Genomic DNA, 13110 nt, shown 5'->3' with positions numbered 1-13110 from the left:
TGCAAGGAGCTCTACCTTTTGTTTCCACCCTTGGCATTTCTCTGTCGTCGTCTCTAGTGGTGGAGGGGAAAAAAAAGGAATAAACCAATCCCCCAGAGGCTTTGGTTATTCAATCAGCAGCAGCCCACACACACAGAAGCCACCCCCCCCCCTCTCTCTCTGTTGGGGAAACAGAGAAATGGATTTAAAAGAAACATTTTAGTTCCTCTTCCAGAGGACAGATCGCTGCATGCAGCTCCTCGCCAACTCAATTATAAGCAAATCAAGCAGAGAGAGATGGAGTTTGGGCGCCTTTTCTTTTAGCCGCCTCCTGAACTTCATCCTCGCTTTGGTTTTATAAACCACCTGCGGCGCCTGCACAACACTGACAAGGCTTTGGCTTTAAATATACATCGTGCAACCTTTTTTATCTGGATCGGTGGAGCACAGTGCATCAGTTGGAGACCCACCGCTTCCACTGGGGGAGGTAATTAGAAGTTCTCTTAAATTAAACTAAACTTGCACAAACACATAAACACTCATATATGGACGGCTGTTTGTCGCCTCCCTCGTTTGTTCCTGAATTCAGTGCAATCATGGTATTTACCTCCATTCAAATGCCTGCACCTTAATTGCAAAAAAACAAGCACGCCCTGGCTTTAACTGGCTACCACAACAAGCCCGAGCATGGCTGATTTCAGCTCACCTTCCTGACTTTGTCAATTTGTGAAAGCGCTAAAGCCATGCACCGTAGACTTTGAGTCATGACTCACTAAAAAGAAAAAGAAAAACAGGTAAGCAGAGCCAGAGATAGAAACTCTGACAAAACCCAGACACTTGCATGTCAGATCTTGGCTGATTCTTTTCCTCTGCCTAGCATTTTTACGACCTAGTTGGTGTGGTCCCTCCAGAGACAGCGATGATGTCTGGGTTGCATTTAATATCAAACAATATGGTTGATATGAAGCAGATTTTTGCTTTGTTTGCTCAGCAGCTCAGCAATTATAATCCCCACCTTCTGCTAAGTGATTACAGCAGCATGACTCAGCCGTTCGGCCAAAGTGAAGAATCCTCTTGCAGTTTCTTCATTTCAGTGGGTGCATGTGGGTCACCGAGTGCTGTCCAGGACCCGAGCTAAAATAAGTCCCAGCAGTAATCATTATCTGGGCCTGCGGTTTCTGTGGTTTACGGTGGACTTTGCATCCAAGCATCTCTGCAGACAATCTTCTCTCTCTGACCCTTGCAACCTCCCTCTGTTAGCGCAGTCTCTGTTTCACTAACAAGCAGCCATTAATAAATCATGCTCTCCTCATTACTCGTGCCCTGTTATCAGCCCCTGTCTGGGAAATTAATCTTGCCTGCTGCACTGGGGAGACCCCCATGCCTCTGTCCTTCACATCTTGCAAGGCATCAGTGTTGGAGGCCTACTTTAAAATCCTTTTGTGTTCTGTGAACTCTACTTTCTTGGAGCACATAACTCTTTTCTTTCCTCTTTTCTTTCTTCTTCGTCTTTTTAACATTATATCACTGAAAGTCAAGGCTGAAACATGGATATGGTTAGGGCCACTCCTGGCCCTCAAAGGGCCTGCCACGACCTGGATCAGAGTTGGAATTCAGGCAATATCTGGACCACATTTTGAAAACTGATGCACATGTCCTAAAAGTGGTTGTGTGCGATGGGCTCTTATTTTGAAAATCCAATTAATTCAATCAAGATCCTACAGTCTGTGCCAGTCACTAACAAGCGGATGTCACCCATGAAATTCATTCGATCCATTTTTGACAATATGGACACCAGCATTTTGGAGCCAGACGACGTCAGGAACCGGCCCAAGTCAGTCTATGTCAACATTTCTATGGCAACCACTCTCACCAATCAGGTGTGAGCTTGTTGGAATTACACACCCCTTCGACTTGAGACCACATACTTTTATTGAGGTATCTGATTGGCCAGTTTATAACTTAAATAACTTGCACTAGAGAACAAAAAGTAATGAAAACATGTTAAAAAGAAGATATTAGAGGAAGAGTGGTTAATTGACAATTAGAATAACTGAGTAATAGCTGTTTATCTCTTTAGTGAAGTCTTTTGGCTTTCTGGAACCAGCTAATGCTTCCTGTTTGGGTTACAAGGGGGGAGAGGTCACTCAGTCCAGTTCTCATATACAGTCAATAGTACAAAGTGGTGTTTGCATAAAGTCTCAAGCTACTTAACGTGTCTCACTAATGAGCTGATTTTGATTGAAATATTCCAGTATTGAGTAATATCACCGTGAACTATCCTTCCTGTCAGAACAGATGACTGCAGATATTGCAAAGAGCTAAATTAGCTTGCTGCCATCCATCGCTGTGTCCAACCAGCTCCACCAAATACAGGCGTTTACCCTGCAGCGAGAATTCCAGCTCCTGGCTTATTAAATGGGAATGTCTGAGGCTTACAGGATCTGATTTGTTTCTATTAGAGCATTCAAAAGAAATCCGGGACTTTCTGCAAATCCGTCTATAAGTCTGTTGACAAGAAACAACAGTGATCTGTGTCTGGATGCGGTTCTTCCTGAATCCTGATGAGTAAATGGGATGCCAGGATCTAATTTGCCTCTCCCATCTGTTTTTTTGTTTTTTGTTTTTTAATTTTAAACTGGACTTAAGGAGCAGAGAGGACCATTGTTCTGTGGCAGAGAAAAGGTTCCCTATTTCGCTCTTTGCCCTATAGATCAGGACTGCCCCAACTTCGGTTCCGGAGATTTGCTAACCACCTTGTTTTCTTGCTAAACCCACACTTTATTTCTACCAGCTGCAAGGACTGGTGTGAATTTTCTGCACTAGTCACTGCACTTAAAAGCTTTTTCAACAAATGACTGTGTGCCTCAAAATTTGGAGCATCTAATAAATAGATGTATTCTAGTGCTGACTGATAACAAAAGCATTTTAAGAGGTTTGTCTTTTCTACAAGTTGCAAACACGGTTGAGTGTTTTTGTAAATATGCTAATGCAGTGTTGGACTTTTTTTTCATGTTGCCAACAAAGTTGGGAGTTAGTGTAGTCACAGTAACATCTGTTTTAGTGGCATCAGTCATTTTGTTTTGTGTGTGTTGCAGAGAAGCCCATGATGTTTACACTGGACAAGAAGGGAAGTGCTTCCTCTTTTTTCCTTTTGCTACTGTTAGCTAACACATTTCCACTAGTTGAAAGAAGCTTGGTGTGAAATGTCAGAGTGGTTTAAATCTTGTCAGTATCGCTCCAGAATTTTCCTGGAATTTTAACAATTGTTAATTTCTCCTCCATGATTGATTTTCAAATGACTGGCTTTTCCGTAAATTAAAAGGGACACTGTAAATACATTCCTACCAAATCCAAGTCCCTGATTGGTCAAAGTTTGACCTGTTTGAACTTTGATTGTGCTCTCAATGGCCACATGTTTTGTACGTAGACCCAAAACAGTCGTAGAAACTTCCGTCGCCACTTTCAAATGTGGGAGTTTTGAATGTAGAAGCTTGAACCACTCATTTACGCACATTTTATATAGATTTTTCATTGAGAATGGACGCTTGAATGGACGTTGCCGGGGGCGGTGTGAGCGTTGCTTTAAGAAAAACTTCTAGAGTTATTGTGAATGCAGTTAAAGTCTGACTGACCGACTGACTTATCTCTGACTCTTTGGTCTCGCTTAATGCGCCTTATAGTGCGATCTGCCTTATGTATGACAGAAGTTTGAAAAATAGACCATTTATTGTTGCTGCGCCTCATAATCCAGGACAGAAGATACGATACCTGGATGAGGTGTCCAAAACCACCTTGAACCATTTTGCCAAATGACTTTGAAGCAAGTATTGCTGAACGGGGTGGCGCATTTGGAGAACCGCCTTGCTTCAAAATCACGAAGCATCTAAGTTTGCTGACTTTTAGCTATACGCTTTAACAGCACCGGAGATCCATTAATGTGTTTGGAGATGCATAAGCCTGGCTTTAATTTTCCAAAATATCTGCACACATTTGTCTTTCTTCTCAGTCTCACACAAAGGATTTTGCTGTAGTCGGTCTTCCCTGCACACCCACACACGTGAACACCGATGATTTCCTCCCAGACAATGCAGTAATCTACTCCAGTCCCTGGTTGCCATTCATCAGAGCCAGTTCCCATCTCTCTTCAGCATCAAAGAGTCCTGTCTCTCATCGCAATCCCCCCAAAACCTGTTCCACCAGCACCATGGCTTCCCAGCATCACCGGTGTCTGCACACAGCGCCATTACTCCTCATTAATGTCAGCTCGTCCTGTCAGTGGTGGTGTTAATGCTTGTTAAAATTAAGCATGCTGCTTTTTCTTACAGGACCTTAGCACCATCTGTTTTTTTTTGTTTTGTTTTTTTTGGCAGTCATGGATGAAACGATGGAATGTGGGGTTAAGTAGCCTCTACAGTGATCCAAATACCACAGAAGAAGTTTCTTACCCAGACCTGCAGCGTTTAAGTGATAAAGTTGTTGTTTTTTTCAGAGATCGCTCGTAAACAAACAGGAAACAAACCAGCTCTGAGAACAGAGCAAACGCTCACACGCCGCTATGACCCCTCAGACTCTCACTGCCACCCGGTGAAAATGCAATAGCCCCTCAGCAGCTTTACCGGCACAATATTTGAAATTCAGCGTGTATCCTCTTTTCCTCCTGGCCGATTCTGATAATGCGATTGCAGAGCCTGATCTATTCAACGCTCACTTTTATCCAATAAGCTCTTGTCTCCCATCTCAGGAAATTAAGCTGTCATCCTGAGTCTTTTTCATTAATGTGAATATCTTGTCGTTGGCTGTCTATTAAATTCCAGGTAGCAGCTGATGAAACTGTGGCCAGAGGTGATTGAGATGGAAAGGCGATCATTCTAATTCCTCAAGCTTCTCTTTGTATTATTCATGCAGCCTGTGTGAAGAAAGCCTTTTATTTATAGTTTGTTATATGTGAGAGCATTACCACTTATCTTTATCAATCCTCATCTGCCTTATTGAATGGAAAAAGGGGACATTTTCCATCAGCTACTGCAGAATTTACTCCTTATGAATAGTTTTAAGATGCATTTTGAACCTCAAAAACAGTTCATCATTGTCTAAAGCAGTGGTCCCTGACCCGTGGGGTGTAGACCGGTACCGGTCCATGGGACTGTTGGTATCGGGCTGCAGAGAAAAAAGAAAGAAAGAAAATGCTCCACGTAATTTATCAAAGTTTTTAGAAAACTAGAGGATTCCCCACCGCATCTTGACGCATGTCAAAAATCCATCCTTGGAGTCTTTACTCCAAACATGGATTTATTGTGACAGTTGTTCCCACAAAACATGATAATAATGTATAATATTCAGCTGCCAGCTGCCTAATGTTACGAAGACACAGCTAATAAAGTTTCTCAAACAGTGGATTATTATTATATTTGGCAGTTTTAGTAACCTTTTAAAAAAAAAGCTTTTCTGCATCTTAGAAGTCGAAAAAGGCTGAAGTTGGTGTCTGATTTTTTGGCATCCACTTTCTAAGTTATGGGTTCAAGAAAAATCTATCTCATATTTGAATGGTTTCTACATGAAATCTAGTGCATAAACAAAGTTTAAAGCAGCTGCACATATTTTACAGAGGATGAAAATAAATAGTTACCCACAAAGATTAAGAGAAACTGGAAGGTAAAGAAAAAAATCAGACGCCCACTTTAGTCTCGTTGAGACTGGTCCGTGTAAATATTGTCTGACATTAAAGCGGTCTGTGGCCTGAAAAAGGCTGGGGACCACTGGTCTAACGATGGAGAACAACTTTACAGTTTAAAAAATGCAAAAAATTTTCTTCCAGAAAAGACCAAAATGAAGAATTTTGTTTATGTTATTTGAGAGCAGTTCTGTGTTCCCAGATTTAGACAAGCCCCTCCTCTTTTTGTCCCCCTCAGGTGGACCTTGGGTTTTTGCGGTTTGTCTCAGCCATCGGTACCCAAGGCGCTATTTCCCAGGAAACCCAGAGGATTTACTACGTCAAGGCCTACAAAGTAGACGTCAGCTCCAACGGAGAAGATTGGATCACACTAAAAGAAGGCTCCAAGCAGAAGGTACCACCCAACATGTTTAGTCTGAACTCTGCACTGCAAAAACTGAATCTTGAGACAGTAAAAAGACCCATGAAAAATGTTTCTGTCTTTCTAAAAGAATCATCTTATCAAGAAAGTTTTATTCTAAGACATCATGTCATAGTAAGACCATTTTTTCACTCCCATTGGCTGATTTTCTTCGCTTATATAAAGAAAATCTGCCAGTGGAGGTTAGAATTTATGACTCATTTCCACGGGGCCTGTTTTTGCAGAGTGAATTCAAATGTAAAAATATTTTGCAATTAAAAGAGAGTCACATTACAGCATCACAGGTTGCATTTTGGAAATACCAGAGGGAAGCTGACCTTTGAATCTCCCTGCACATGTGCTCCGTTTTCCTGTCATGACAGCACTCTCAGCTGATCACACATGTGATTTTGTTGCTTCTAAGACCAGCTAACAGGGAAATACCCAACTGTATATCCTCCTAACATGCAGAGTGATCAGTGAGAGGCACTTACAGCGCAGGCCAAATATAGCTGTGAAGTATCTGCGTGAGAAGGCTGCCACTGTTTTGTGTCAGGCAGGAGGCAGCAATGACAAAAGGACTTGACACACGGGAGTGAAGGGTGACTGGGATAGACTGAGACAGCAGTGGTTGTCATGTTTGAGCAGCTGGTGGAGGTGGGACCAGATAAAGAACAGGAAGCTTTGACCGGAGTGTGACAGGCCGGTTTGTCCATCTGGAGGCGCCTGGAGGTGCATGGAAGGAAGCATGTGTGTCTCATGGTTCTGGTGTTTGCGTGGCTTGCAAAATAAAACGGGGCGCATTTTAAAGCAGAAGTTAGAAGAAGTTCTGCGTTTGAGCAGACCAATCGGAAGAAGAGCGGCTCATTCATACGCCCCCAGGCATGTTTCTTTTATCCGGAGTACACTGTTCCTTTTGTAAAGTGGTGGCTTAACGGTGCCACTGTAAGCTGGGACTGTGTTTTTCTGCCTTCTTAAGTGCTTTCCAATGGAAGGGCACCATTTGCTACATGCTGAGCCTGCAGTTTGGCATCTTAGTGCTGCTCTGGTAAGAAAAAGCCACTTTGCAGTTATAGAGTTGAGGAAAAAGACTGGGAGAAACATGGGGATGGCAGATTTTCCTCTCAGTGTTAGTCAGCCTGATGGGTCAGGCGTGGTGGTGTTTTAGTTCAAAGATGAGCTGTATTGACATCCTTCTGTTCATCCCTCCCCTCTCAGCTGGTTTCCTCTCTGTCCCATAACTGCTCAGTCAGTGGGGTCAGGAGGCCGCGCAGTCACCTTTGAGATTCATTTACTTGGAATGAAAAGTGATGGGCCGTGGGGAGTTGGTCGACTGGGAGGCCGGGATCCGCGTATGGTGCTAGTAAACTGTCAACTGACCTCCAGGGAGAATGCTGACACGGCTGACCTTTCAGTGAGAGACTGCAGGAAAAACCTGCACTAGATTGGAAAACAGAGGACAGAAGGTGGCGAGGTGTGGGGGGGGGGGTTTCTTTAGCCAATCTGCCGTCGTCAATGATGCACATCCGGCATCGCGTTTCAAAGGCTGCAACATGTGCCACGAGGGCAGAAGTTAGCAGCTCTTTGAAACTGTTTTATCGAGCTTCTGTCTCATTCTACGTTCACACACCCCTCGGCAAGGTGACTTCAGCGGCCACTTCCAATGAAAAGTTTACGTAAACATGCTTAAATGCGTGTTTCTGGCTTTTGCGATCAAAACTCTCACATTGAAGCGACGCTACGCACGTTTCTTCCCCTATTTTCCTCTGCTCACATAATATGCTGCCATTGATCGGGCGTTGAAAGTTGAACCAGGTCAAACTTTAACCAGTCAGGGACTCGGATTTGGTAGTGATGTATGGATGGCGTCCCCCTTAATTCAAGGAACTGCCAACTTTGGGAAAACTAATCATAAAGAAGTTAACAATTGCAGTTTGTGCCCAGAATGGAGCTGTGAAAGAAAAAGTCTGGAGGAAGATTCACGAGATTTGTACCTCTTTGACGTGTCACACCAAGCCTCTTCCAATTGTAGGCATGTGCTAGTAAAAAGAAGAAAAAGAAGACGAGGAAGCCCCTCCCTCCCTGCTCGTCCAGTGTGAACACCATGCGCAGTGTGAACGTAGAATTAAACAACTACGAACCTCAAAGTAATCACATCTTGTTCAAATGTTTCATTACTCTGAAATTCCTCCACTTCTGTCAGGTCAATGAAACAGCGCAAAGCCTTTCTGAGTTGAATTTTTCCATTGAAATCTCTGTAAGTTGCCAAGGTCTTCACTCATGAATTTGATCCTCTCCTCTTCTGTTCATAGATTTTCCAAGGCAACACCAACCCAACAGACGTTGCCAAGACAAAGCTGCCCAAACCCACGCTGACGCGCTTCGTACGGATCCGTCCTGTTACCTGGGAGACGGGCATCGCGCTGCGCTTCGAAGTGTACGGCTGTAAGATATCAGGTTCGTAGCAGTTAATCCTCGTCATGCACACCCATGAACTGAAGCTCTGCCGGCAGCTGCATCGGAAAAAACTCTTTTAAAATGCATTACTGAGCAGGTTTGACTTTGTTTAGGGTTTTTCGGGTCCGTCTTGCACACACGCAGAATTTAAATACAATAAATCCATCCGAACAGCACAAGACCAGATCATGATACCCAATGTTTACATGTACCTCATTCAATATAAATGCAGTAAACAGCTGGCAGGCAGAGACACTTAGAACTGGGTGGGCTCCGCGAAGCCCCCTTCCCTCCCGATGATGTGTCTCAGCCTCCTCTTTAGCCGCAGCCTGTCTCCACTAATAAAGCTTTGGTTTCGCTCTTCTCGTCTTGCTTTTTGTTGATGATATTTTAAAATGCTGTGTGTGCGCATCTCCCTTTCATAGGGTTTTAGCACATCTGTCGGCATCTCTGTGGGATTATGAACATGTGTGTTGAATTCTAATTAGAGCTTGCCTTTGGGCTTTGTTCTTCTGCACTTAGAAGTATATCAAGGACAGACAGGAGGAGAAATAGCTCTTTATCTGTCAGCGTTGTCAGCCTCAGATTAAAGCCAGGGTCATGGTTTCTCGTAACCAACTAAAGCATCTGAGTGTTTTTATGGAACGAGGCGCTTATAGCATGTATGCTTGTGTAATACTGAAGCGGGATTCCAGTCTGGGCGTGTGTTCGGGGCACATAATCAGACCACATCACAGGACTGAAGTTGCCACAGGGCCTCTGGGGTGACGTCAGCAACCGTGGGTGCCTTAAAGATGCTGCCAACTGTGCTGTATGCTACCAGCGACATCAGGTTTCTTTGCACTGAGCTATGAATTCTTTAGAACAAACCATTTTTGCTTATAACGTCCTAAAAGCTCCAACTCAGAGCCTTAAAGGCCCACTCTGATATGTTTTCTGTGTTTTCAACATCTTCTTGTGGCATTTTTCTGACGATGGAGGACGTGTTTAAAGAAAATTAAGCTTCAAACTGCATTTCTGGGTATTTCTACATTCAAATCAATGTGAATCAGGAGCAAATGAAAAGAAAATGTCGGAGGAAAAAGAGCATATTTGTGATGTGGAAAATACACTGGGTTGAGCCACAAGCTGCCTGCTCCTCTCCATTCTGATGCATTCACTTGCAGACAAATGGATCCATGAACGTCTTTGTTTTCCTCATTTGAGCTGGAATCTGGATCAAAACTAAACAACTGGATTGCTCCAATATTGTTAGTCATTTTTGCTGCACTAGTAATGTTAGGTTGGAGTGTGAAGGGCTGTAAACGGAGAATTCTGAAATGGGAAGGGAAATAAATAGGGGGGGTTGGGTCCCTCTGCGCCAACTGTCCTGCTCACAACTCAGAGGTGAATTTCTGTTGAACTATTAGAAAACAATCTGTTTTTTTGTTGGGGGGGGGGGGGGGGGGGGGGGCTAAAAAAACAGCATATTTATAATTAAAAGATTGTCAGAAATGCTTTTGAAATAGCTCAAAAACTGATGGGCGTGGAACTTTAAATTAATCTTTTTTTCTCTGATCATCATGACTTTTGATCTCATGATGACCTGAATCCCTAAATGTAACACCACATCCCTCCATCACACCCCCTACTTATTAAAATAAAAAGATTGACTGACTTGTGCTTTTAATGTATAAATATCTGATCAAGCAGCACTCTCCACCCTAACTCTGCACGTGGCCCACATCTCCTCCACATCCACAAACATAAACACCAGCTCTTGCCCTCCGCTGGGTGTGTCCTGCCATCTCTGCAGCCTCTGCAGCTGATGTTGATTAACAGCTCCAGATGATCCGTGGAGTTCGCCTGAGTGGCTAAATCAGTCTTCCTCTCTCCCACACTCTCAATCACATGCGGGTACCTGTCACATATATCCTCCCTCTTCAAAGCCAGAGGCTAGCTCCTCTGATCTTGTCAAGCAGACGCTGGCCAAACACCAAAGAAAGTTTTTTCCACATTAACAGTGTTTGTTGCTTTTGCTAAGATGCAGAAACAGTTTTTTTATAAGTTTGCAAAGGAAATTATAAAAAAAAAATCATTTAGGCGTTTTTTTTATTCAATTTTCTGTGAAGTTGGACAAAAATTCAATGTAAAAAAAATGAAAAATCAAATCAGAATGCAAATGCTTACATCATGCTTATGCTATGTTTACATTGAGCATGTGACGTGCGTTCAAGGACGTGCTTAACTGCACCTGCAGTTGGAAGAGGCTTAGTGCAAAATGTCAATAAGTTGCAAATCTTGTGAATCTTATTCGTTCATAGTTTTATTTCGATATATATAAAAACTTGGTGTCCAATAATTTAGGCAGTTCCCCACTGCAATTAATAATTTGTCCTCCATGATCAATTTTCCAATGACTGGCTGAATGAATAGGAACCCCATTCATTCATCACTACCATACGAGTTTCCGTTTGGTCAAAGTTCAACTTGGTTTAACTTTCAGGGTGCGTTCAATAGCTGCACATTTTGTCTTTGGAGCTTGAAAAACAGTTGTAGAAACTTGCATAGCTATAAGTGAAGACCATTTTTTTAAACCCGGATGCCCAAAGCACGCATTTGTATAGACTTCTCATTGGTAGTGACCACTTGAAAGCGCTTTGTCGAGGGCGGCAGAACGTAGCTTCAGACAGAAGGATGTTAAGTCCAAAAAATCAGGATAAATTTCAAGACGGCTGTCTAACTTCTAAGTGCTTATGAGGATCTAAAATGAGATTGGATAAGAGGAAACATGCAGGACACTAAGTGGACACTAAGTTTTGATCTCACAGATGTTGACAGGTAGAGCAGCGATGAGTGCTGCAGATAAAACACAAAGTGTTGTGAGAAAAGGCTTGTCAGGAGAGAGGGAAGGAGAGAGATGAAAAGAATTAGGTCCCTCAGAATGCAGGAGGTAGAAGCAGAAACCAAGGTGAGCCTTTTAATTGGCTGCTTGGAGACAACAGCTTCAAGGGGAATGCATGAGATCTGCAGACAGAGAGAAAAAGAGATCACAGTAACATCACAAGGAATTTGAGGAAAGGTCCTTCTCTCTTTGGCTTTGGCTGTCCCTGCTTCCCTGCATGAGTCCTACTAAAACTTGACTGATGGTTTAATAAATAATGCTGAACCTCCAGCTTTTGGATAAAGTTTTTTTTGAGTTTGTCTCAGTGGCTTACATCAAAGAGTTAATTCATCTTGTTTTATCGGACAGAGTATCCGTGTTCTGGCATGCTGGGAATGGTATCAGGCTTGATCGCCGACAGCCAGATCACTGCATCGTCCCACACCGACAGGAACTGGGTACCTGAGAACGCCCGGCTCCTCACCAGCAGGACGGGGTGGACCCTGCTGCCCCAGCCGCAGCCCTTCAGCAAAGAGTGGCTGCAGGTGGATCTGGGGGAGGAGAAGCGAGTGAAAGGGTTGATCATCCAGGGAGGAATGCACCGTGACAACAAGGTGTTCATGAAGAAGTTCCGCCTGGGCTACAGCAGCAACGGCTCTGACTGGAGGATGGTGTTGGACCCCACTGGGAACAAGCCAAAGGTAGGTCTGACTCTGTGTCTATCCATCCAGGCCTTTCAGGGTCATGGGGTTAGAGCATGTTTTTGGGATTGTCTGAAGAAACCAGAGTACCTGGAGAAAGAATTTGAACCAGGGCCTTCTTGCTGTGAGGCAAGAGCACGAACCACTGTGCCTCCTTGTGGCCTACTTGGTGTGCAATTGGGTGTTAATTCAGGTTTGATTAGGATGGTTTGATTTTCCAACATGTCCAGGGTGTACCCCACCTTCACCTAACTGCGGCTGGATAGCCTCCAGCAACCCCATGACCTCAAACAGGAATGAGCAGGTTTAGAAAATGAATGGATGGATAGTTTGATTTTCCAACACAAGTACAATATTCAAAGAGCAAAATTGAAAAACGGGTATTTCAACTTTCCCTCAGGGGATTGATTTCTGTTTTGACGCAGTTCGGTCAGTGGGACGTTGCGTCTCGCAGTTATGAGTCACTTATTGTAAGTCAATTTCAGCAGTGCGCTGAATCACATTAGGATAAGCATCTGAAATCTCTCAGAGGCCTTTTCTCAGTTTCCTGCTTTGTATTCTGCTCAACACACACCGTTCAGCCTTTCGTATGGATGGTGAAATCTCCCCAGAGGAGAGCGGGATGGGAAGAGTCCAGAGAAAACGGGAGACCAAAGACAAGAGAGGAAATGATGTGAAACTCAGAGAGAAGCAATCGTAGATTTATCTGCCAGCATCACTCTGTGGAAAGAAGAAATGCTTTTCTCATTGGACGCATATATAAAAACAAAAGACACCTATCAGGGGTATGCGGCCGGCCACGCACATTTTCAAGAAGGGCCTGTCCCCAATTACAAGTGTTTCTGGCAGGGCATAAATCTGATCAAGATGGGTGCTGGGTTGATTTATAAAGGGAGTGAGGGGAATCCATATCCAGCCTGTCCTGGTTAGCTGTGTTTCTGCACAGCATTCAAAGCTCTCTGGGATCCTTCACGTGATCACATCCATTAATCCACATCCATCAATCCTCTATCTCTGTCTTACGTTTGCTTTGAGC

At 43.6% G+C, this 13110-nt stretch overlaps 1 protein-coding gene across 3 annotated transcripts in view; it reads left to right on the top strand.

The window, feature by feature from the left end:
- The window catches only part of nrp1a (neuropilin 1a), a 67458-nt gene that overhangs the window by 44025 nt on the left and 10323 nt on the right, over positions 1-13110 (top strand). For all 3 annotated transcript variants that reach the window (XM_023950444.2, XM_023950445.2, XM_078938270.1), the window contains 3 exons: positions 5892-6047; positions 8366-8510; positions 11743-12074. In XM_023950444.2, coding sequence (XP_023806212.1) covers positions 5892-6047; positions 8366-8510; positions 11743-12074 — 633 coding nt within the window. The remainder of the gene's footprint in view (positions 1-5891; positions 6048-8365; positions 8511-11742; positions 12075-13110) is intronic.

Source organism: Oryzias latipes, chromosome 20 (assembly GCF_053564925.1).
Source record: "Oryzias latipes strain Hd-rR chromosome 20, Olatipes_Hd-rR_3.1".
In the NCBI taxonomy this organism is placed as follows: domain Eukaryota; kingdom Metazoa; phylum Chordata; class Actinopteri; order Beloniformes; family Adrianichthyidae; genus Oryzias; species Oryzias latipes.
Note: the sequence above shows the minus strand (reverse complement) of the source record. Positions and strands in the feature narration are given on the sequence as shown.